Source organism: Marmota monax, unplaced genomic scaffold (assembly GCF_021218885.2).
Source record: "Marmota monax isolate L192 unplaced genomic scaffold, Marmota_monax_Labrador192_F-V1.1 WCK01_AAM20220418_F8-fsc00033, whole genome shotgun sequence".
NCBI classification, from domain to species: Eukaryota; Metazoa; Chordata; class Mammalia; order Rodentia; family Sciuridae; genus Marmota; species Marmota monax.
Genome location: NW_026694282.1, coordinates 7,533,178 through 7,559,733, shown reverse-complemented (window position 1 = coordinate 7,559,733; position 26,556 = coordinate 7,533,178). Strand labels below are relative to the sequence as shown.

At 39.9% G+C, this 26,556-nt stretch overlaps 2 protein-coding genes across 2 annotated transcripts; both read left to right on the top strand.

The window, feature by feature from the left end:
- The first annotated feature begins 238 nt into the window (after positions 1-238).
- On the top strand, positions 239-799 carry LOC124108854 (interferon alpha-5). The gene has a single exon (XM_046467401.1). The coding sequence runs from the start codon at positions 239-241 to the stop codon at positions 797-799; it is 561 nt and encodes a 186-aa protein (XP_046323357.1).
- Positions 800-11,762: 10,963 nt separating this feature from the next.
- LOC124108856 (interferon alpha-2) lies at positions 11,763-12,350 on the top strand. The gene has a single exon (XM_046467402.1). It carries the CDS (start codon positions 11,763-11,765, stop codon positions 12,321-12,323), a length of 561 nt encoding a protein of 186 aa, XP_046323358.1. The 3' UTR covers positions 12,324-12,350.
- The last annotated feature ends 14,206 nt before the right edge of the window (positions 12,351-26,556 follow it).

Below are 26,556 nucleotides of genomic sequence, written 5' to 3'. Positions count from 1 at the left end.
TTGAAGGGTAACCAATAATGAAAAAAAGGATTGGAAACTCTCCTCTAAACACATGTTGCAAAAGCATAAAGGAAAGCAAAAACAGAAGTAGAAAGTTCTGGGGATGACATTCAGAAAACGGAAATCATATTGGTTCCTATTTAAGACATAGGAACAAGTCAAGGGCTTCAGAGAACCTAGAGGCAAAGGTGCAAGATCACCCATCTCAAGCAGCCCAGCAGCATCTGCAAGATCCCCAATGGCCTTGCCCTTGCCTTTCCTGCTGGCCCTGGTGGTGCTCAGCTGCAAGAACACCTGCTCTCTGGGCTGTGACCTGCCTCAGATACACAACCAGGGTCTTGAAACTCCTGAGAAAAATGAGGGAGGGTCCCTGACACTCCTGAAAAATATGAGGAGAATTCCCATTTTCTCCTGCCTGAACTACAGAAAGGACTTTGCCTTCCCCCAGGAGCAGTTGGAGGGTGAGCAGGTGCAGAAGGCTCAAGCTGTTGCTGTCCTCCATGAGATGACCCAGCAGATCTTCAACCTCTTCAGCACCCAGAAGGCCTTTGCTGTTTGGGACAAGACCCTTCTGGACACCTTCCTCAGTGGCCTCTATCAGCTGCTGGATGACCTGAAAGCCTGTGGGTCCAAGCAGGTGGGGGTGGAAGAGGCTGTGAGGAAATACTTCCACAGGATCACTGTCTACCTGAAGGAGAAGAAATACCTGCCTTGTGCCTGGGAGGTGGTCAGAGCAGAAATCATGAAATCCTTCTCTTCATCAGCCAACTTGTATGGAAGACTAAGGAGCATGGAATGAGACCTGGTCCAGCAAGGAAATGCTTCTCACTGATGAACACAACTTACCACACTCCCACAAGTTCTGCCATTTCAAAGACTGTTATTTGTTGCAGTAATTCAGAGAAGAATTCAACCAATTTGTCAAATCTATAGGCACTAGACCCTTACATCCTTGCAGATGTTATCTATTTATATATTTAAATGTTATTTATTTAACTATTTATGAAATTTTATTTATTTAATCTATAATATACTATGTATACCTTTACAATATGATTAATAAAACCAATCATTTCTTTATATTTAATCAATTGATTTTTGTTCTTCATTAATTCCTTCTTCAATTTTTTAAATTCTTTCAATCTTGCAGGAGGATGGGAGGTTAGGTAAATATTTCTTTTCATTCTCTCCCATTTTTGTGTTAAGCAGCAAAATTGAAATTTTAGTTCTAAATGCTGATTTCTTTGTTACGCTCCTTTCATGCACATCATTATATTTGCATTTTCCCATCAACTTAGTTGTGATACTTTCCGACAAGTTGAGATTTAAAAAAATCAACAAAATCTGGATATTATGAAATCTCACCCCATATAAAGGGAAAGATAATGGGATTTCTCTTACTCATCTCTCCTCCAACTCCCATGGGGTTACCACTTAAATATTATTCATCTCTCACTAATTATGCCAATTCCATCTATTTTCCTCTGCAGTGATGCTTTTAATACACACAACAGCTGACATATCTGGGTCTGGGAGGTGGTGCATATTAGTGGGGTACCGTATTATGTTTGGTGCAAAGTTTAAATCAAGTTAAACATGCTCATCTCCTTGAACATTTATCACGTCTCTGTTGTGAACATCTGAAGATCCCTCCCTCCAGCTTTTCAAATGGACAGGAGGTTCGTGCTCTGAACAGTCACCACATCCTGCAATTGCCCACCAGCTTCTTGCCCCTTTCCACCTGTATTGGGGAACCATTGATCAGCCTTTCCCATCTTTCCCCACCTTCTGATCTCTGTGGCCTCTGGTAAGCACCATTCCACTCTCAGCTTCTATGAGATAATCTTCTCCCTATTTCACTCCTGAGTGAGATCGTGTGGCACTTGTCTTCCTGTCCAGCTCATTTCACTTTACATGATGATCTCCAGTTCCATGCATGCTGCAGATCACAGGTTTTCATTCTTGTGTATGCATGTGTGCGAGTACATGCACATGCACATATATGTCTATGAATAATATATCATATAGTATGTAATATATAATTTAAAATATTAGCATAATATATATGTATATATACATGTGTTTGAAACACTTCATTTGTGATTGCTGTGACACTCCTCCTTGCTCCATACTTCCATGGATCCTGTCATGTCACTCCCAAACCACAATAGTTTCCAACCTCTCTGGTTCAGAAATCTCCTTTGTCCCTGGAGTGGTGGTGTGTGCCTGTAGTCCCAGAGGCTCCAGGCTAGACAGGAGGATGGCAAGTCAGAAGCTGGCATCAGCGACCTAGCTAGGCCTTAACCAATGTAGGGAAACACTGCCTCAAAATCAAAAAGTAAAAAGATCCTGGATGTGACTCAGGGTTTAAGTAGCCCTGGGTTCAATCTCTGGTACCAAAACAAACAAACAAACAAACAAAACGACTGTGATGTCCTCCTTCATTTTCATTAACCTGCCTGTGTATACATCTTTTTTTTGTGTGTGTGTGTGTTCTGTTAGGGTTTCCAGCTGTAAACTTTCTCTGAAATTGTATGCAGCCACCAACTGAAAGCAATGGTTAAATGAAAGTTCTAGGTTTTCCAGAAACCTCCAAGAGAAGTTTTAGTTCCTCCTGGTTAATATTTTTGGAAATAAAAGCCTGTAGTTATTACAGTGGTATAAGAGTAGTTGTGACACAAATAAACAAAGAGAAAGCATGATTTGTTTTACTGTGGAAGCGATTAAAATATTGACAGAAGAAGACAGAAGCCTACAGGCCAAGATGGACAGAGAAAGAGTCCAAGTCTGGCAATTAAGCTTCTGTTCTATGCATAATTCTGCGTACTGGCAAGACCTTTTTTACATAGAGCTAAAATAGGCTGTTCTCCTGGGAGGAAGTGACCCAATATTGGAAGAGTCCATTTCCTTAACTTTTCATCTCAGAGAAGGAAAAGACTCCTAGCTCCAGGCAGGTAGTGTCCTCTTTGGGCAAAGGACAGGTTTGTGGGAGAAAGGGTCAGAATGTTTCACTTCTCTCCAGCCTGATCAGCCTTCCAGAGTCTCCTGGCCCTTCAGTTTCTCTGTATCCTATGTGATGCTAGGAGCCAGGAGAGCACACCTGAAGGGAAATCAGGAAAAATCTAAGTGGCTAGTTTTACAATTTTACTCCTAGTATATTACCCAGCATGACTTTATAGTAGAGAGAAAATTATTTTCTTGGAAGGAGGGATTGAAATCAGGACACTTTACCACTGAGCCACAAACCCATCCCTTTTTATTTTGAAACAATGTAAAATTTGCCAAGTTGCTTAGGGTTTCACTAAGTTGCAGAAGCTGGCCTTGAACTTGCCATTTCTTCCTTCCTTAATTTCCTGAACCACTGGGATTTCAGTGTGTACTTAATGCCAGATAAAATTCTGTCTCTTTGAATAATGACTTGGAAGTCTTACTCCACCTTGATTCAGGACTAAGACACAGCAAGAGCCAATTAAAGAGTTTTTAAGGAATGCAGAAATAGCCTGGTGACAGCCTGTGGAAGAATCCATTGGGAAAGACTCTGGGAAGTTTAAAGAAGTCTGAATAATATTGTTGCTTAAGAGGATGATCGAAATTGCCTGTAAATTGCTGAGCTAGCAGAAAAGGGCTTGGAGGGAGGGAGGGATCACTCAAACCTTAGCTCATATCACAGACCCAAACTTTAGAGTTCTTCTCTCCAGATGAGAGGAGGGAGGGTGGGATACTCAAAATTATATTCATCTTGAGGGCTTCCTTTCCCCCTCCCCCGTTCTCTCCCTCCCCGTCACTCCCCTCCCCACCCCATGGGGAAGACTGCCAGCATTTCATTGGAGGGTTTTTCTGCCCAGAGGAATCCAAGCCACCCTAAGTCTCACCCTCTCAAATAATTAAGCCACCCTAAATCTTAATATCTCAAATAATTAATAAAAAATAAAGCACAAACACTCAGAAATATATTTACAAAAGTGAAGCCTCTGATAGATCTCGTCCACATGGGTTCTTGAACTAGACAAAGACAAAATGGCTCCCATAGTTTATTTAAGGGGGTACATCAAAGGTAGGGGTAAGATTTCAAGGGCATAGTCTTGCTTTGTGATGTCTTGCATCCAGCAGGTTGATTGACATCTTGGCAGGTCACACCCTTCTCAGGTTCTGTGTGGGATCTTAGGCAGAGTTTGAGGGGGAAGTCCACCTGTATCAGGCAGTCAATCCCTGTGGGGAATGCCCCAGGGAGTTCCCAGTGCCAGACTTAGCCTCAGGAGGCTACTATGCTCAACAATCCACACATAACCCACAGAGGGCTTGTGACAAAATCAGTCAATCTCAATATCTCTCTCTCTCTCTCTCTCTCTCTCTCTCTCTCTCTCTCTCTCTATCTCTTTCTCCCCCCTCTTCTCTGTCTCCGATTGCTCAACACCTTTCAACATTATTTCCTGTCCATCCTTTGATTAATTTTTAATGTTGTTTACTTCTTTAATGTCATTTTACTTCTAATACTTTCACATGTCATGCTCCCGTGCAGAAAATTGCACAATTAGTCTCTGAATTCTCAACTTACACTGAAAAGTCTCCGGAACCATCTTTCTGACATATCCAGATGTCAATTTATTATATAGTGGAAAGTGTTGGAAAACAGATAAGAAAGTGGTGAAGCTGGCAGCCAAAGGGTTTATCTCAGCCTGGGAAACAGGACTAGAATAGGACACAGGGAGCCTGCTTGGTCCTACCCTGGGTGCCTTGAGCAGTGGCAGTTCATGGTAACGCATGAGCTGGAGAAAGCTTGTGTGTATAAGAAGTAAGAGGGAGAAGATGGCTGCACCTCAACCCTCCCTGCCTGCCAAGCCTCACACTGCACAGGGCAAGAAAGATATTCCACAGACAAAAACCAGATGCCAGATCCTTTGGCATCTCAATCTCTCTGCTGTATGGATTCAATGTCACACTTTTCTTGGTTCATAAATCAAGTCCATTTCTGTTCTTTCAGTCCTTAATAGGACCTTCCAGACAAGCCATTACCTCAACTACCCCTGAGGTGCTAACCTTGGATCATTGGTGAGTTTGGAATAGTTCATCTCTCCAGATTTATTTTTGTCTCCAAGGAGCTCTCTAGATGACCTAACACAAATAGTGTTAATGGCAAGTAGGAGTCAATACTTTCAGAGATCTTAGTCTATAGTCAGGCTACAATAAATTTTGATGGTAAGACTGAAGACTAGAACTAAAATTTTTGAGACCTTAGAGCTTCCTTCTTTCAATTCTAGGTTTCTCAGGGCAGACTTTTCATTGTCTTAGTAGATTATGACCAAGTTGGAATGCACAGCCAAGGTCAACATCCACAGTCCTACCAGACTCGATGAGTGTGCTAGTCCTGGAGCCTGGTGGCCAAGCTGCTGTTGATGGGGTGACTCCCCTCTCTTCTCCTAAGGGCTTATCACATCTGGATTAAATGAGAGAACAGTCAGGCAGTCCATTGAGTGGTCTTTGAGCCTCTGTCAGAAGCAGACATTTCCCTGCCTTGGGCACCTGAGCATTGGCCCTCAGTCTTCCCCTCTGCCATGTCCCTGGGGCTCAATTTGGCTGCATTGCATGTGGCTAAGTTACACTCTGCCACTGGTCAAGGGAGAGTCATTTCCTTCTTTCACTTTTATGAAATTACGACATCATTTTTTTCCCATTTTACCCACAAACTGTCTAATTTTGCTTTTTAGGAAAGTTGAAATGAGAAATGAAATCTGATACAGAAAAGCAGTGTAGCCTTTCACCTTTCTTCTACTTTACATTATTTGTCTGACTTCATGATAAAAGCCTAATGCATGAGCAGCAACACAAAGTTTTCCTGGTAAACCATTATTAAAAAAATGTACAAAAAATTAAAGTGATAAATCAAAAAGAGGAACGAGGGCTTTTTCTTCCTGACATAACAGCCTGGGTCTCACCACCCTGTGTTGTTAGAGTGAGACAGAGACCAAGGAGCAATGACCCCAATGGAGCCACACTAACTATTATCAACTGAAAGCCATATGTTTGTGTATGATAGCTTCACATGAGTGACAGAGTCATCAATGAGTGCCCTTGCCCAGCTCAGAAAATCTGAGGAAGACAAGAATTCTAAAAAGTGGAAGAATTAAACAATAAAAATATAATTAGCAAAATAAATTTACTTGGCTACTGAAGGTAAAATGATTCTAGTAGTCCTCTAGCTACCTACACATAACAAACTTTTAATCTCAGGAAGAAAACTATTGATACTTTTATTACCCGGATACATGTATCAGGAGAGAAGTCACTACTGAGCACTAGGGTCTTTGTGACAAGAACTCTAGTGACAGGGGCAAGAATCATGGAGAGTTTGTCCTTTTGTCAACAAAGGAATAGTTCCTTTCTCAGTAATGGAGTCCTCATATGGAATCCTCTGGTGGTGCACCTGCTCTCTGAATGAGTTTGATGAGTGTCGATTGAGGACACTTTGCCATTTGAGAGCAGAACTTGTTACTAGTTGTGACAATCACCTTGAGAGTCTGGTGATTTGGGGGAAATATTATCATCTTGAAATTAGTATCGCCATACTCATAAGAAGCTGAAGAAGTCCTGGATTTCTCCCAGTATTATTGGCAGACTGAGGAGCAATGTAGACCTCAGTAAGAAAATGATGGACAGTAAAGACAGTATCTACATTAACTCTGATCCTGTGGCTCAGTGAAGCATAAGCACACAGAACTGCAGGAATATGTTCTAAAAGGAGAGGAATAGAGTGAAACTCATTTGTCAGTAATCATCAGCTTTTGCTGTGAATAAATCAAAAAGCAATCAGATTCAGGTAGAACTTTATTGCTAAACATAATCTGGTAAAACATGGAATAAATACAGGGACTCATAGGCCTGAGGGAGCAGACTTTCTATATCAAAGAAGGAGGGAACAATCAATGTTAGGATCAGTGCTAAAAGTTTGTATCTAGAACAGAGAATATTTATAAATATTTATAATATTTATAGATAAAAAAGTGTGTGTGTTTGTGTGTGTGTGTGTGTGTGTGTGTTTGATAGATTGGAATTATAGTCCTATATGGCAACTGGCAACTAATCCTGTATAATCACTAGTTTTTGTAACATGGGTTCTAAAGGAGGACAGTGTCGTCAATGAATCCTCTGTGCCCATCTCAGAAATGTAAAAGATAAAATTCAGAGGTTTAAGCAGATTAATTGGAAATTAATATAGTACTTAGCAAACTCAAAATTATTTGTGTATTAAAGTTAAAACAACTGTTATAATCACTCTAGATTCACAAACAGAACCAACCTTTGCAATCAGCATCTACTTCTATACACACTGTTGTCTTTAGATCAAAGATACTTCCCATTTGACTGATAAGTAGGCATTTGGACCCAGCATATCTGAAATTTACTTTTAAAACTATCTTCTAGTGTATAATCAATAAATTAGGTTGAAATCATTTTTTGATTACCTTCTGATTGTTTCAATATGCCTGAACTACTGAGCCGACTTCCATTTTCCTCGAAAAACAGGGAAGACCACCCAAATTCAGAAGATGGAAACTAGCTGTCTTGCTGGAAGCCATCCATGAACTGTGCATGAACTAAAAGGATGTTGAAGCCATTAGGCAGGAAATCCTGGTATCAGGAACTCTCAGAAGCAACCTTGCTGGTTTGAGAACACCTTGTTCATGTGCCTTCCTACCTAGCTCCATCACAAGTTCTGCACAGCATTAGAGATGGGGTGACCTGCTGGAGCCACACAGCCTTTCAGACATGGGTGTGGCTTGCCAAAATACCAATCAACCTGTTTACTGCAAGGTCCTTGCCACATAGAGAAGCGAGCACCAAGCAAACACTGAATCAATACTCCTCCTGAAACCTTATCCCTTCCTTTGATGTATTCCTCTTTAGGTACAGAATAAGAGCCTTTATTTTCGGTGGTTCAGTTCCAGCTCCCATCAGGACTCGAAGACCCATCAGATGGTCCCTTTCTATCTAATTTCTGGCTGTTTTAATTCTCATTAATTTTATTTCCCAAGTGGCTCACATCTCCTGAGCTGCCGCAGTCCGGCTGCAGCAAAATAACCAGGGGGTGACGACGAACAACTTGTGTAAGTTGATATAGCAGGAGTGGGAGCCATTTATTGCAGGACAGGAGCAGTATTTATACATTCCACACAGCTTATCTAATTAGCATAAACTAGATACATCAGTCTACCAATAAGAAATTTCCACACTTAATGGCTCCTTGGCGTTACTTCACAAACCACTCCCTCTGGCATTTTGCCAGGCGCCATCCAGACTTGTTTACAGACTCTAACAATTCCCCCTTTTGTTTAATTTAAATAATGACCATAGTGGTTTTTACATAAACACCACAAATAATCTGCTATGAGCAGAAGGGGAGGATACAAAATGTCACAATACCAAGCCAGTTGATGGCTCCATGCAAGAAGCCCTTGGAAAAATTATACCAGCAATGACACCATTTGCAAAGATACCGAGTTACAATTTGTTGTAGATTACAGTTTGTTATCTCAGTCCAGGTAAAGCAGTGTCTCAATAGATTAACTCACAGTCCAGGTAAATCACAGTCCAGGTAAGTTTTGCAGGCAGCTAGCTTAAATCACAGTCCAGGTAAGTTCTGCAGGCAGCTAGCCTAAGCTGTAGCAGCAGAAACAGCAACAGCTCCGAAGTATAGTCTGTTTCTCAGCCGAAGTTTCGTCCAGTTTTCAGCAACACTGGAAATTCTTCCACCCTCCTATGGCAATATGTAAATCAATGGATGTGTAACTGATGTGATTCTGCAATCTGTACATGGGGTAAAAATGGGAGTTCGTAACCCACTTGTATCAAAGTGTGAAATATGATATATCAAGAAATTTGTAATGTTTTGAACAATCAACAATAAAAAAATTTAAAAAAACTCAATAAATTTCAAAGTTTTAAAGGGCCATAAAAAAAAAAGATGAAGCCATTCTCATTTGCCATTCTGAGAATCCTAGGGTCCTTAAAAATGAGTAATTCCTAATTTACTCAGCCTTTATTCTATAAAACAAACTGAAAAAGCATCAAAGAGATCCTATTCATATATATGATAGTTTGCTAAATGTTTTAAGTTTACTGTTAATATTTGCTGCTCAGAAAAGATTTCATTCTAAATATTACTACTCATTGACAAACCTGGGCCCCTGAGGGTTCTGATGGAGATATACAACAGATTTTTATTGTTCTCAGGCCTAGTAATACTAAGTCCATGCTTTATCTGATACATTAAGGAGTAATTTTTTTTAAAAGACAGATGAAAAGCACCCCCTCTCAGAAAAGTGTACATTGGGTTCCAACATGGGCTTCACCTATTCATGAACCACCTGTGCTTTCATTTTTCTTTTGTAAATGGTAACAACAGTAGAAGCTCTCACTGTTTTGGTCACTTGTGTCTCTAGTAATTCCATGGGCTGAGCATATGGTACATGTTTGACATGTATGAAAAGCAAAAGTATTGCTATTAATAAGATAAGGATAAATTTTGCAAATTCTTGGTGTCTGACTCACAACAAACACTTTACACAACTTAGATATTTCTTTTCATTAACATAATCTATATTATTTAACTGCATTATCTTGGGGGAAATAAATTTTGAAAGCATCAATTTTTGCTTCTTGTCAAAAAAATGACAGGAAGAATATTATCTTTGAATTTTTTTCCTAGGGGAGCACATGGTGCATCTAACACTTATCCATTATCCAGAGGAAAACAGATTTCACAAGTTTATTGCATATGAACTTGTGATTTAGTTGTCTTGTGCTTCCTGACTCTTTGAAGCCTGGATTCATCAAAGCTTAAAACAAGCCCTGGATCAGGGATTAGTGACTCTACTTTTGGCCCACACTTGCTTGATACTTTATAGTCTTTTGTCTATCTCACCTCTCCTCTCTCCCATCCCATAATTTTTATCTCTGCTAAGATGAATGTAGTTGTTATTTTTGGTATTTTTCACCCCAGCGGGGTAGAGCATTCCTTATATTTTTATCACATTCAGACACACATTTATATTCATTTTCTGTTCCCAATCAATGGGATACAAAACATGAGAACTTTGGTTTTCTGTTAAAAGAAAATGAGAAAGAAAAATACCTTGTGCCTTGCATGACAGAAAAATACATTGTGCCTTGTGTGCTATATAGAACAATTACAAAGGCCATTGACCAGTATATCTTTAGATTCCAGTATTGGCATTTAGAAAAAATTGCTTTCCTTCAATTTTATAAGACTCTATTAGGATTGGACCTCTGCAAATTCTTGAAAAAGTTGTTAACTAAATGAAAAAATAAATAAAATTGATGACTTTTTCTCAAATTTGTTTTCTCATTGTCATGATATTGGTCATAAAAGTGTTAAAATTACTCCTTTAAGGTATGAATAAATCTTAGTTATTATAAAGGTTTGTGGTGCACAAAGGTCTGCCCTATTTGAAAAAGCTTATATCTTAGTATCTTTATCATTGGGTTTTCTAGACTGGAGATGTTGCTATCTGATAGAGTACTTTCCTAGCCTCAGTAGGGCTCTGGCTTTGATCCCCAGCAGTGGGAAAAGAAGTCACTAGGCTTTCCTTTATATGATATGAAAAGCATGCATGCTGAGATCATGGAGATAAGAAAAGTGTGTGCAAGATTAGTGCTCCAGTCCTGTGGCAAATAGATGACTGGGATTGGAGGACATTCCTGGATGGCTTGATCTCCAGGTTACATCTTGACAGATGGCCTCCCTGTAGGGATGGGCTGTCAATGTCTTCCATATATATGCTTTTTATGTTTGAAACTCAATTCTTACCAATGTGTTGTGGGCTTTGAGAATTAAATACAAAGTTTTATAACATTATTTAATTCAATTAATGTTAATCAACAAATAAATAATTATGTAGTGAACTGAAGAGTAGGCAATAAAAATTGTCTAAATTATATCTAGCAAAGTGCAAATTCAATAATTTTCTCATTGAAGGTAAAGCAAAGTACATCAGAACTAAATGTTAAGAAAACAATTTTTATAGCTTGTAGCACTTAACTGATTTTTAAGTATTTCATTATGTTGCTATTATTATATTTCTATAAAATTTTTATTTGCACATGAACTTGATACATACAATTTCTGTAAGTTAGTTTTATTAAAGACACTCAGTATTTATTTGGAAAATTAAGTTCAATGTCAATAGCTTTTCAGCTTAACTTTTAGCTGAATTTTTAAAAGACATTTGAAACTCTGTATTGAATATAAAGTTTAAATTCAACATTTTAACTTAACTTATAAACTAGTTATATCCAGTGGGTATATAAATACGTAAGTAGTATATCTGTTATTAAAATTAAAATTTATTAGAATTCCCATTTTCTCCTGCCTGAACTACAGGAGAGGCTGAGTGTGGTTGTGCACACCTTTAATTCCAGTGTATCCCCAGTAACTCCCCACACCAAAATTAAGAAATTAATAGAAATTTCAGTTCAGAATATAATACTAAAATGTGGTCTGAGAGCAGTGGACAGGTAACCAATAATGAAACAAGAATTGAAAACACTCCGCTAAACACATGTTGCAAAAGCATAATGGAAAGCAAAAACAGAAGTAGAATGTTCTGGGGATGACATTCAGAAAACGGAAATCATATTGGTTCCTATTTAAGACATAGGAACAAGTCAAGGGCTTCAGAGAACCTAGAGGCAAAGGTGCAAGACCACCCATCTCAAGCAGCCCAGCAGCATCTGCAAGATCCCCAATGGCCTTGCCCTTGGCTTTCCTGCTGGCCCTGGTGGTGCTCAGCTGCAAGAACACTTGCTCTCTGGGCTGTGACCTGCCTCAGATACACAACCTGGGTCTTGAAACTTCTGAGGAAAATGAGGAGGGAGCCCTGACACTCCTGGAAAAAATGAGGAGAATTCCCATTTTCTCCTGCCTGAACTACAGGAAAGACTTTGCCTTCCCCCAGGAGCAGCTGGAGGGTGAGCAGGTGCAGAAGGCTCAAGCTGTTGCTGTCCTCCACCAGATGACCCAGCAGATCCTCAACCTCTTCAGCACCCAGAAGGCCTTTGCTGCTTGGGACAAGACCCTCCTGGACACCTTCCTCAGTGGCCTCTATCAGCTGCTGGATGACCTGAAAGCCTGTGGGTCCAAGCAGGTGGGGGTGGAAGAGGCTGTGAGGAAATACTTCCACAGGATCACCGTCTACCTGAAGGAGAAGAAATACCTGCCTTGTGCCTGGGAGGTGGTCAGAACAGAAATCATGAAATCCTTCTCTTTATCAGTGAATTTGTATGAAAGACTAAGGAGCATGGAATGAGACCTGGTCCAGCAGGGAAATGCTTCTCACTGATGAACACAACTTACCACACTCCCACAAGTTCTGCCATTTCAAAGACTGTTATTTGTTGCAGTAATTCAGAGAAGAATTCAACCAATTTGTCAAATCTATAGGCACTAGACCCTTACATCCTTGCAGATGTTATCTATTTATATATTTAAATGTTATTTATTTAACTATTTATGAAATTTTATTTATTTAATCTATAATATACTATGTATACCTTTACAATATGATTAATAAAACCAATCATTTCTTTATATTTAATCAATTGATTTTTGTTCTTCATTAATTCCTTCTTCAATTTTTTAAATTCTTTCAATCTTGCAGGAGGATGGGAGGTTAGGTAAATATTTCTTTTCATTCTCTCCCATTTTTGTGTTAAGCAGCAAAATTGAAATTTTAGTTCTAAATGCTGATTTCTTTGTTACGCTCCTTTCATGCACATCATTATATTTGCATTTTCCCATCAACTTAGTTGTGATACTTTCCGACAAGTTGAGATTTAAAAAAATCAACAAAATCTGGATATTATGAAATCTCACCCCATATAAAGGGAAAGATAATGGGATTTCTCTTACTCATCTCTCCTCCAACTCCCATGGGGTTACCACTTAAATATTATTCATCTCTCACTAATTATGCCAATTCCATCTATTTTCCTCTGCAGTGATGCTTTTAATACACACAACAGCTGACATATCTGGGTCTGGGAGGTGGTGCATATTAGTGGGGTACCGTATTATGTTTGGTGCAAAGTTTAAATCAAGTTAAACATGATCATCTCCTTGAACATTTATCCTGTCTCTCTTGTGAACAAATCAAGGTCCCTGCCTCCAGCTTTTTCAAATGAACAGGAGGTTCATGCTCTCAACAGTCACCACATCCTGCAATGGCCCACTAGCTCCTTGCCCCTTCCCACCTGTATTGGGGAACCATTGATCAGCCTTTCCCATCTTTCCACCTTCTCCTCTCTGTGGCCTCTGGTAAGCACCATTCCACTCTCAACTCCTATGAGATAATCTTCTCCCTATTTCACACGTGAGTGAGATCCTGTGGCACTTGTCTTCCTGTCCAGCTCATTTCACTTTACATGATGATCTCCAGTTCCATGCATGCTGCAGATCACAGTTTTCATTCTTGTTTGTGCCTGTGTGTGTGCACGCACCTACACATATGTGTCTATGAATAATATATCATATACTATGCAATATATAATTAAAAATATTAGCATAATATATATGTATATATACATGTGTTTGAAACACTTCATTTGTGATTGCTGTGACACTCCTCCTTGCTCCATACTTCCATGGATCCTGTCATGTGACTCTCAAACCACAATAGTTTCCTCCCTCTCTGGTTCAGAAATCTCCTTTGTCCCTGGAGTGGTGGTGTGTGCCTGTAGTCCCAGAGGCTCTCCAGGCTAGATAGGAGGATGGCAAGTTAAAAGCTGACGTAAGCGACCTAGCTAGGCCTTAACCAACCTAGGGAAACACTGCCTCAAAATCAAAAAGAAAACGATCCTGGATGTGACTCAGGGTTTAAGTAGCCCTGGGTTCAATCTCTGGTACCAAAACAAACAAACAAACAAACAAAACGACTGTGATGTCCTCCTTCATTTCTCATTAACCTGCCTGTGTATATATCTTTTTTTGTGTGTGTTTGTGTTCTATTAGAGTTTCCAGCTGTAAACTTTCTCTGAAATTGTATGCAGCCACCAACTGAAAGCAATGGTTGAACGAAAGTTCTAGGTTTTCCAGAAACCTCCAAGAGAAGTTTTAGTTCCTCCTGGTTAATATTTTTGGAAATAAAAGCCTGTAGTTATTACAGTGATATAAGAGTAGTTGTGACACAAATAAACAAAGAGAAAGCATGATTTGTTTTACTGTGGAAGCGATTAAAATATTGACAGAAGAAGACAGAAGCCTACAGGCCAAGATGGACAGAGAAAGAGTCCAAGTCTGGCAATTAAGCTTCTGTTCTATGCAGAATTCTGCTAATTGGCAAGTCCTTTTTTACATAGAGCTAAAATAGGCTGTTCTCCTGGGAGGAAGTGACCCAATATTGGAAGAGTCCATTTCCTTAACTTTTTATCTCAGAGAAGGAAAAGACTCCTAGCCCCAGGCAGGTAGTGTCCTCTTTGGGCAAAGGACAGGTGTGGGGGAAAAAGGGTCAGAATGTTTCACTTCTCTCCAGCCTGATCAGCCTTCCAGAGTCTCCTGGCCCTTCAGTTTCTCTGTATCCTATGTGATGCTAGGAGCCAGGAGAGCACACCTGGAGGGAAATCAGGAAAAATCTAAGTGGCTAGTTTTACAATTTTACTCCTAGTATATTACCCAGCATGACTTTATAGTAGAGAGAAAATTATTTTTTTGGAAGGAGGGATTGAAATCAGGACACTTTACCACTGAGCCACAAACCCATCCCTTTTTATTTTGAAACAATGTAAAACTTGCCAAGTTGCTTAGGGCTTCATTAAGTTGCAGAAGCTGGCCTTGAACTTGCCATTTCTTCCTTCCTTAATTTCCTGAACCACTGGGATTTCAGTGTGCACTTAATGCCAGATAAAATTCTGTCTCTTTGAATAATGACTTAGAAGACTTACTCCACCTTGATTCAGGACTAAGACACAGCAAGGGCAAATTAAAGAGTTTTTAGGGAATGCAGAAATAGCCAGCTGACAGCCTGTGGAAGAATCCATTGGGAAAGACTCTGGGAAGTTTAAAGAAGTCTGAATAATATTGTTCCTTAAGAGGATGATCAGAAATTGCCTGTAAATTGCTGAGCTAGCAGAAAAGGGCTTGGAGGGAGGGAGGGATCACTCAAACCTTAGCTTATATCAGAGACCCAAACTTAAGAGTTCTTCTCTCCAGATGAGAGGAGGGAGGCTAGGATACTCAAAGTTATATTCATCTTGAGGGCTTCCTTTCCCCCTCCCCCATTGTTCTCTCCCTCCCAGTCACTCTCCTCACCCCCCATGGGGAAGACTGCCAGCATTTCATTAGTGGGTTTTTCTGCCCAGAGGAATCCAAGCCACCTTCAATAGCCACCCTAAGTCTCACCATCTCAAATAATTAAGCCACCCTAAATCTTAATATCTCAAATAATTTGTCGCAGTCCAGCTGCAGCAAAATAACCGGGGGGTGATGAACAACTTGTGTACGTTGATACAGCAGGAGTGGAAGCCATTTATTGCAGGACAGGAGCAGTATTTATACATTCCACACAGCTTATCTAATTAGCATAAACTCCATACAGTAGTCAACCAATCAGGAATCTCCACACTTAATGGCTAGCTTTTGTTACTTCTCAAACCACTCCCTCTGGCATTTTGCCACGCACCATCCAGACTTGTTTAGGAACTCTAACATTCCCCTGGCAAAATGCCAGGTGTTATTTTGACTTGTTTACAGACTCTAACAATAATTAACAAAAAACAAAACACAAACACTCAGAAATATATTTACAAAAGTGAAGCCTCTGATAGATTTTGTCCACATGGGTTCTTGAACTAGACAAAGACAAAATGGCTCCCATAGTTTATTTAAGGGGGTACATCAAAGGTAGGGGTAAGGTTCCAAGGGCAGAGTCTTGCTTTGTGATGTCTTGAATCCAGCAGGTTGATTGACATCTTGGCAGGTCACACCCTTCTCAGGTTCTGTGTGGGATCTTAGGCAGAGTTTGCAGTGGAAGTTCACCAGCATCAGGCTGTCAATCCCTGTGGGGAGTGCCCCAGGGAGTTCCCAGTGCCAGACTTAGCCTCAGGAGGCTACTATGCTCAACAGTCCACACATAGCCCACAGAGGGCTTGTGACAAAATCAGTCAGTCTCAATATCTCTCTCTCTCTCTCTCTCTCTCTCTCTCTTTCTCCCCCCTCTTTTCTGTCTCTGATTGCTCAACACCTTTCAACATTATTTCCTGTCCATCCTTTGATTAATTTTTAATGTTGTTTACTTCTTTAATGTCATTTTACTTCTAATACTTTCACATGTCATGCTCCCGTGCAGAAAATTGCACAATTAGTCTCTGAATTCTCAACTTACACTGAAAAGTCTCCGGAACCATCTTTCTGACATATCCAGATGTCAATTTATTATATAGTGGAAAGTGTTGGAAAACAGATAAGAAAGTGGTGAAGCTGGCAGCCAAAGGCTTTATCTCAGCCTGGGAAACAGGACTAGAATAGGACACAGGGAGCCTGCTTGGTCCTACCCTGGGTGCCTTGAGCAGTGGCAGTTCATGGTAACGCATGAGCTGGAGAAAGCTTGTGTGTATAAGAAGTAAGAGGGAGAAGATGGCTGTACCTCAACCCTCCCTGCCTGCCAAGCCTCACACTGCACAGGGCAAGAAAGATATTCCACAGACAAAAACCAGATGCCAGATCCTTTGGCATCTCAATCTCTCTGCTGTATGGATTCAATGTCACACTTTTCTTGGTTCATAAATCAAGTCCATTTCTGTTCTTTCAGTCCTTAATAGGACCTTCCAGACAAGCCATTACCTCAACTACCCCTGAGGTGCTAACCTTGGATCATTGGTGAGTTTGGAATAGTTCATCTCTCCAGATTTATTTTTGTCTCCAAGGAGCTCTCTAGATGACCTAACACAAATAGTGTTAATGGCAAGTAGGAGTCAATACTTTCAGAGATCTTAGTCTATAGTCAGGCTACAATAAATTTTGATGGTAAGACTGAAGACTAGAACTAAAATTTTTGAGACCTTAGAGCTTCCTTCTTTCAATTCTAGGTTTCTCAGGGCAGACTTTTCATTGTCTTAGTAGATTATGACCAAGTTGGAATGCACAGCCAAGGTCAACATCCACAGTCCTACCAGACTCGATGAGTGTGCTAGTCCTGGAGCCTGGTGGCCAAGCTGCTGTTGATGGGGTGACTCCCCTCTCTTCTCCTAAGGGCTGATCAAATCTGGATTCATTGAGAGAGCAGTCAGGCAGTCCATTGAGTGGTCTTTGAACCTCTGTCAGAAGCAGACATTTCCCTGCCTTGGGCACCTGAGCATTGGCCCTCAGTCTTCCCCTCTGCCATGTCCCTGGGGCTCAATTTGGCTGCATTGCATGTGGCTAAGTTACACTCTGCCACTGGTCAATGGAGAGTCATTTCCTTCTTTTACTTTTATGAAATTACGACATCATTTTTTTCCCATTTTACCCACAAACTGTCTAATTTTGCTTTTTAGGAAAGTTGAAATGAGAAATGAAATCTGATACAGAAAAGCAGTGTAGCCTTTCACCTTTCTTCTACTTTACATTATTTGTCTGACTTCATGATAAAAGCCTAATGCATGAGCAGCAACACAAAGTTTTCCTGGTAAACCATTATTAAAAAGAATGTACAAAAAATTAAAGTGATAAATCAAAAAGAGGAACGAGGGCTTTTTCTTCCTGACATAACAGCCTGGGTCTCACCACCCTGTGTTGTTAGAGTGAGACAGAGACCAAGGAGCAATGACCCCAATGGAGCCACACTAACTATTATCAACTGAAAGCCATATGTTTGTGTATGATAGCTTCACATGAGTGACAGAGTCATCAATGAGTGCCCTTGCCCAGCTCAGAAAATCTGAGGAAGACAAGAATTCTAAAAAGTGGAAGAATTAAACAATAAAAATATAATTAGCAAAATAAATTTACTTGGCTACTGAAGGTAAAATGATTCTAGTAGTCCTCTAGCTACCTACACATAACAAACTTTTAATCTCAGGAAGAAAACTATTGATACTTTTGTTACCCGGATACATGTATCAGGAGAGAAGTCACTACTGAGCACTAGGGTCTTTGTGACAAGAACTCTAGTGACAGGGGCAAGATTCATGGAGAGTTTATCCTTTTGTCAACAAAGGAATAGGTCCCTTCTCAGTAATGGAGTCCTCATATGGCATCCTCAGGTGGTGCACCTGCTCTCTGAATGAGTTTGATGAGTGTCGATTGAGGACACTTTGCCATTTGAGAGCAGAACTTGTTACTAGTTGTGACAATCACCTTGAGAGTCTGGTGATTTGGGGGAAATATTATCATCTTGAAATTAGTATCGCCATACTCATAAGAAGCTGAAGAAGTCCTGGATTTCTCCCAGTATTATTGGCAGACTGAGGAGCAATGTAGACCTCAGTAAGAAAATGATGGACAGAAAAGACAGTATCTACATTAACTCTGATCCTGTGGCTCAGTGAAGCATAAGCACACAGAACTGCAGGAATATGTTCTAAAAGGAGAGGAATAGAGTGAAACTCATTTGTCAGTAATCATCAGCTTTTGCTGTGAATAAATCAAAAAGCAATCAGATTCAGGTAGAACTTTATTGCTAAACATAATCTGGTAAAACATGGAATAAATACAGGGACTCATAGGCCTGAGGGAGCAGACTTTCTATATCAAAGAAGGAGGGAACAATCAATGTTAGGATCAGTGCTAAAAGTTTGTATCTAGAACAGAGAATATTTATAAATATTTATAATATTTATAGATTAAAAAAGTGTGTGTGTGTGTTTGATAGAGAGATTGGAATTATAGTCCTGTAGGGCAACTGGCAACTAATCCTGTATAATCACTAGTTTTTGTAACATGGGTTCTAAAGGAGGACAGTGTCGTCAATGAATCCTCTGTGCCCATCTCAGAAATGTAAAAGATAAAATTCAGAGGTTTAAGCAGATTAATTGGAAATTAATATGGTACTTAGCAAACTCAAAATTATTTGTGTATTGAAGTTAAAACAACTGTTATAATCACTCTAGATTCACAAACAGAACCAACCTTTGCAATCAGCATCTACTTCTATACACACTTTTGTCTTTAGATCAAAGATACTTCCCATTTGACTGATAAGTAGGCATTTGGACCCAGTACATCTGAAATTTACTTTTAAAACTATCTTCTAGTGTATTATCAATAAATTAGGTTGATAACATTTTTTGATTACCTTCTGATTGTTTCAATATGCCTGAACTACTGAGCCGACTTCCATTTTCCTCGAAAAACAGGGAAGACCACCCAAATTCAGAAGATGGAAACTAGCTGTCTTGCTGGAAGCCATCCATGAACTGTGCATGAACTAAAAGGATGTTGAAGCCATTAGGCAGGAAATCCTGGTATCAGGAACTCTCAGAAGCAACCTTGCTGGTTTGAGAACACCTTGTTCATGTGCCTTCCTACCTAGCTCCATCACAAGTTCTGCACAGCATTAGAGATGGGGTGACCTGCTGGAGCCACACAGCCTTTCGGACATGGGTGTGGCTTGCCAAAATACCAATCAACCTGTTTACTGCAAGATCCTGCCACATAGAGAAGCGAGCACCAAGCAAACACTGAACCAATACTCCTCCTGAAACCTTATCCCTTCCTTTGATGTATTCCTCTTTAAGTACAGAATAAGAGCCTTTATTTTCGGTGGTTCAGTTCCAGCTCCCATCAGGACTCGAAGACCCATCAGATGGTCCCTTTCTATCTAATTTCTGGCTGTTTTAATTCTCACTAATTTTATTTTCCAGGTGGCTCACATCTCCTGAGCAGGAATCTACCCTGGTGGGGTGCTTGTCCCCTTGCAATAAGTCTCTACCATCTGATGATCCAGCAGATGTTCAATCTCTTCAGCACGGTGGACAACCATGCAGACGGAAATGAGTTCTTCCTTGATCAACTATGCTCTAGGCTTCATCTCAGCCTGGATCAACTGAAGCCAACATTCATAGAAAAACTGTGTCCCATTTGGGATTTGCTCCACCAGAAGTATTACCATACAATCATCGGCTATTTGAAGGAAAAGCAGTATGACTCCTGGCCTGGGAGGTTGTCAAAGGGGGGATTGAATTGTGTCACAAGCCAGCCATGAGCTGTGTATGTGAGCTATATGCATTTGAGCATATATAAGGGAACTGCACTGACATGGCCGCCTGATTGTGCGACATATGTTTTTTTCACTGACTCTGCCTATGATCCCCACAGGGCACCTGAGATGGGTGTGGCTTTACAAAATGTCAGTCAATCTGCTAACCACAAGACATCACCAAGCAACCCCTGAAACCCAATCCTTTGCCTTATTTGGGTTGAAATTTTTCGAATGTCTTCCCCCCAATAAATAGGAAGGTTTCAGGCATGTTCTCTCTCTTTTGCCTGCCTCTCTTGCCTCCTCTGTGGGAGGAGCCATCACTGAACCCCAAAAAGGCATTTCTATCTCTGTGTGGTTATTTAGTAGCCAATGCAATTCATCTGGAGTGACCTTGACTGATTCAGTTGCGTGTCGCTGTAGAATTGCCCTTTTTCAACATTAGAAATCATCAAGGAAAATTCAGCAAGAGAGAGAGAGAGAGAGAGAGAGAGAAGAAACTCATGCTCCTGACTCCCTCTAATGAATTACATGACTTGTTTTTCTGAACCCCAAACACAAACTCATCTGAGAGTTTTGCACTAGCAGAAAAACACCTCAAACCTAAATCATGAGAGTATTTTAAATAGATGTAATAGGTCATGCATTTTAAATTGACCAAAAACTTTTAGAGAGACTAGCATGGTTTATTTTTTAAAGAAATAATATTATTATTTATAATTTTAATTTTTCCTAATAAAATTCTTGAAAGCAATTTGCATTTCCAGAAGTTTGAAATTTAGTTTTCTCATAGAAAAGATTCATCAAGAGTGCCAATTTCGAGTGACAATTGTCAGTTAAATTGATGCTAGGTTCCATTACAGATAACAAAAACATAAGTAACTCTATCTTAATACAAATTTATCTTTCTTTCAATAAGAGCTCTGTGAAGGAATTCCTGTCAGATGACCTCTTGGTTGGCCCTCTCCCAACAGTGATTCAAGAACCAAACTGTAATGTTCAAGTCATATTGGGGCAGAGAAGCTTCCGCTAAAACTTCACTGGGAATTTTCTTGGGAATTATTCATTTTTTTCTCCAGAGGTTTTCTTTTCTAAGTAATAGGAATTTCTCAGCTCCATTATAATCTTATTATGTGGTTGATTGTTAACCAAAATGTCATTGTGTGGCACATAATTGTGTTCTTTATTGAACTGATGCAGGAAGTTCTTTCAGTTAATAAATCTCAATGTCAATATTATTCCCAAGATTTGGGAGGTGTCACACAATTTTTACTTGACTATGCTTTCTGGTCCTCTCTGTTGTCACTTCTCACATTCCTTTAAGTCACATATTCATATGTTTGATGGTGTATGTACCATAGTTTCCCTTTGCTTTTGCCTTTCATTTTAATTCTCTCTTTGTTTCTCTAATTGACTGATTTCAAACAGCTTGTCATTAAGTTTATTCTGTTTTCAACCTGATTGAATCCACTGTTGAAACTCTCTATTAAGGTTTTTAGTTTTGTCAGTACATTTTTCTGTTCCAGAATCTATTTGGTTCTTTTACATGTCATCTATTTATTTATCAAACGTCTTATTTGGTTCATAAATTGCTCTCTTGGTTTCATTTAGCTGTCTGTCTTCTCCTGTACCTCATTAGCCTTCTTTAAGGTATTTAATTTTAAATCTTTTTTTTTTTTCAGTAATCCTTATATAGCTATTTCCTTGGAACCAGTTTACTGGTGTTTTTTTTTTTTTTTTTTTTTTTTGCTGTGTTGGTGATGTTTTTGACTAATACCTCATGATCCACGTATCTTGCATTAGTGTCTGTGCATTTGAAGGAGCAAGAAGCTGTTCCATTCTTTACAGAGTAGCAGATAAAGATCTTCTCCATTGCTTCTCAAGGAATGCTACTGGGATCACAATCAAGTGCAAATGGAATCAGATCATGCTGTAACTGCTTAATCTGTAGCACAGAAGAAAGTTCAGAAGCTGGTTTCTAGGGAATAGGCAGTTGGCATGGACCCTGCCTGATCACTTGATGGATAAGACAAGGACTTTGTTCAGTAGGGCTGGCACTGGGACAAGCCTTGCTTTAGGATCCACAGTTGAGTCTGCAAAAGGTGGGCCTGTTATCAGTTAAATAGATGGAAATACTTTCCAATGAGTCTTTGGAAGGACTTCTCCCAGTCCCTAGGCAAGTTATTGCATGGCCTGAGAGGCCCCAGATTATAGAGAGCAGTATTCTTCAGGATATGTACCTGGACTGAGGTTGGTGAACTTGCCTTCAGAGGAATGTAGGAGCCTGCCTCCTGCCAGTTCTCTGGGTAGATAGGATTTCTCCTGTACAACAGCTGAGAGACGGTTGATCCACATCATAGGGCTATTTCAGGATCCACAGTCAGACCACAGTTGGTGAGTTTGCTTCCATAGGCTCAGATGGGTTTAAACTTGCAGTGGTGGAATGAGGGGGCTTGGCATCTCTACCACCTTGTCAAGCAATCAGTGGATGCTGTCAGCCCCAGGAAGTATCTGAACAGATTTAAGACATTTGAGATAGATAGATAGATAGGGGATTTATTGTAGGAATTAGCTCACATGATTTTTGTGGTTAAGGAATAACAGGACAGGCTATCTGTAACTGGAGATATTGGGATGCCAGTGGCATGACTCCACCCAATTTTGGCAGACTCAGAACCAGGGAAGCTGATGTTGTAATTCTCTCTGAGGCCAAAGACCTGAAAATCCAGTGTGGCTGCAGGTATAAATTTTGGAGTCCATAGAGCCAGGGAACATGAGTTCTGAAGTCCAAAGGCAGGAAAAAAAAAGTATGGTAGTTTTAGGCAAGGCAGAGATAGAGGGAGACAGACAGAGAAAGAGAAAATTTCCCTTTACCTTCTGCTATGTTTGAGACTCCAGGTGACAACATTGATTTTCCCACTCAGTCACTGAATCATGCACCAATTTCCTCTAGTCACACTTTCACAGAGAGACCCCCCCCCAAAAAATGCTTTATCAGTTTTTAAGTATTACTTCATCTAGTCAAGGTGACAGCTAAATTTAACCATCACAATCAAGAGGGATTATGAGAATTAAATATGGCACAGAGAACTGCCTGGAATCTCAAAAGAAAAGTAAATCCATGCTTGGGCCAACAATATCTGTATCTGAGAGGGCTCCTTGGGATTTTCTAGAAGCAGGCCCTGATGGCACATGTTGGAAATGTTGGTTGGGCAGCTCTTGTCTGCCCCAGGGCCACTGAACCACCGATGGGAGTCTTCCAATGTGGCAGGGGGTACAGACTGGATGGTCTTCTGATAATCTTCTGATAATAGAAAGGTGGAAGAAAATAAGTCTTTTTCTAAGCAGTTGTGAAGTTCAAGGCTAATGTTCCTGTAATAAAAGATAGATCAACAAGAAAAAAGCAAGACAAATTTATTTAGCCAAAGTTTACAAGACATAGGAGGCTTCCAAAACAAAGATTAGAAGACCCAGGGAAACTGCCTTTCGTGCTTAGAAGATTGAAAGAGCACAGCCCTGTGGCAGGATCATTGTCCTAAAGGGGATTTGACAAATTGTACCATTTGACAAATGGTAACAAACTGGGGGACTCCCCAAGGCCTATTTGCTCAGATTCTTCTGAGAGTCTCTGGGTTTCATGCCTGTTCTCTGGGCATAGGGCAGGATGCTCATTGCATGTGTTATGACCCACTTTAGGGGAGGAATTTCAGAGAATACTTTATGGCCAGAGCATACACACAAAAAGAGAATGACTTTCTTACTTCTGTAGTTTTCTCAGTTTCCAGGGGGTCACTTTTGGGGATATCATATTCCAAATCCTAACTTTAGCAAGAGTTGGGCACAGTCCCCAGCACAGTGGCCTATTGACATCTGGATCTGGTGGTGAGTAGGACTGAAACTGAAGAAGCAGTCTGGCTAAAGGCCTGTGACAAGACATGCAGAATGTGGGAAAGGACAAAGGAACAGAAAGTGTCTGAACCCCATGGCACACAGATCTAGGCTGGCACTGCCCCTCCTCACACAGCTCAGATGGAGAATTCTCTGCCCCGCCAGCTGCTCCTGGGGTTTGCCGAGAACCCACAGCCTGGGCAGGAGCAGCTTGGTCACCCAGTGAGTGGCGTGAGTGAGGCAGCAGGTGGGAGACAGGAAGACAGGCTCTTCTCCCTTTCCCTGAACATAAGCTTTTCGTGTGGTTCCCAAGTTTCACAGAAACTCTATGGCTGAGCAAGCTTCTCCAGTGAGATGAAGAGTTTTGGTGAGATTCTCACTCTCTGTGTTCAGGTGGATGATGTTGTCTTCCAACCAGGCGCTTCCTACATTTTGCATCCTCCTCCCTCCCATCCCCAACTGTTTTCATGGACTGGGCTCTAAGTGGAATGTGGAATCAAGGTCATTACATCTGGTCAGAAAAATGTCATATTTCTCTTTCTTTGATTTTAATAGGCAAACCAAAAAATAAAGAGATTGATATTATAAGCCCTTAATAATCACCTCCAATTAACCATGCAAAAGGCACTTGTAAATATTATCAACATCAACACCGCTCAAGTGTTTTGTTTTTAGGACCCACTGATGCATTTTGGAAATTATGGAGACCTCCAAAGAGATTGTGATTCTCTGTTTCTATATATTGATATTTGCCATATAAAAATGTAAAATGAGAAAGTCTTAAATTTTTTTCATTAAAAATACAGCACACATGTAAATAAAATTGTTATTCCCTTTCAAAATTAGAAAATGTAATAAAATTTAATTTTATTCTTAACCACATCAATAATAAAGTATACAATACAATGTTTTCAAAAACATGTCAGAAAATTAATAATAAAATATGTTGGAATAAACCTCAGAAGGAATACAGAAGATGTATAATTAAGCTAATATTAAAACTTTATTGAAGGTATTCTTCAAGAAGTGGAACCAGGGTCTTTACACTTACTGTATATTACAAAATATAACAAAAGCATTTTTATTTATGCAGTGCTTAATAAACATTCATTAATATGTCAATTAAGAATAGGCATGTATTCAATATATTAGTTGTATTTTTCCAGTGGGAGAAACCAGAGCCTTACCTTGCTGTGCAGCCTGCTCTGCAGAGTCTGATTTCCTTCCTCCCTAGGCTTCCTATCCACCATATGCTAAAATGTGCATCATTCACTTAAGACGATAACAGGTGGAACAACTTGCTTAACCCTCATTGGATGAACAAGGTGAAAAAATCAATCTCAGTTTAAGAAGAAAGGCTATATAACTGCTTTTTATTATATAAATACTTTGTATTGGTTTTGGCCATCATAATTAAATTAAAATTTCATTTAAGTCTGTTCTGCTTGTAAGGAGTTTGGAAATGTCTACCCTGGCTTGACAACCAGTAAAGTGCTGAACAGACCGAAAGATAAGCACATGTGAAATGCATTAGAAGTGAGAACAATGGGCCAACTGCTCTCCAGTCTTCTTATCTCTGCAAGATTTGAGAGGCAAGAATACATGAAGTCCAGCTTGTTGGAGCAGGGAAATAAGTGGGAAACTGCAGTATGATCAGGTGTTTAAGTAAGAAAATGTGACCAATAATTGATACATTGCTGATGACTTAGGGTGGACAATAAAGAGTGAAAACTTTAGAGGACCCAGTCTTAGGAAGGACCCTGCATTGCATGAGATGAACTTGTTCTCATAGTAAATATCACAGTAGAGTCCTCTAGTACTTCCAGCTGGGAGAGAGAAATAAACCATTTGGTCCTACTCCTTTCTTCTGAAAAGATTTGCCATCAGGAGAAAATAATTAGTCAGAGCCCAGGCTGCTGGATTGTTTGAGAGCTTACTGAGAGCTGGGAGGGAAATACTCAACCTGAGCCCTTTGCAGCATTTCATATGGAAAAAGGAAATACCAATTCCAACTCATTCCAGTTTTCCAAAAATGTGGGAGAAGGAAAATACTCATCTCCAGTCCAGTGTAATACTGCTGTCCCACCTAACAGGTGGGGAAAAACCATTAGCTAAAACACAGCATGTAAATCTCACAATCCTGAGCATAGGTTCCATAAACACTGAGAACTGATTAGAGGACAGTATCATAGGAATATGATAGGACACCTCCCCAGTTAATTTTTAAAGGTTTAACTGTAGTAATAAATTACAAGGCACACTTGAAAAAAAACACATTGCAATTTCAAAAAAAATATAGGGAGCATCAGACATAGCGACAATGTTGGAATATCAGACCAGTAATTTCAAACAATGGTGATTAATATGCCTCCACATTTAATGGGTAAAATGCAAAAACTGGAAGAACAGGTGGCATTGTAACCAGGGAGAGGAAAATCTGTGAAGAAACCCAAAAGTTATTATGGAGATCAAAAACAGGGTATGG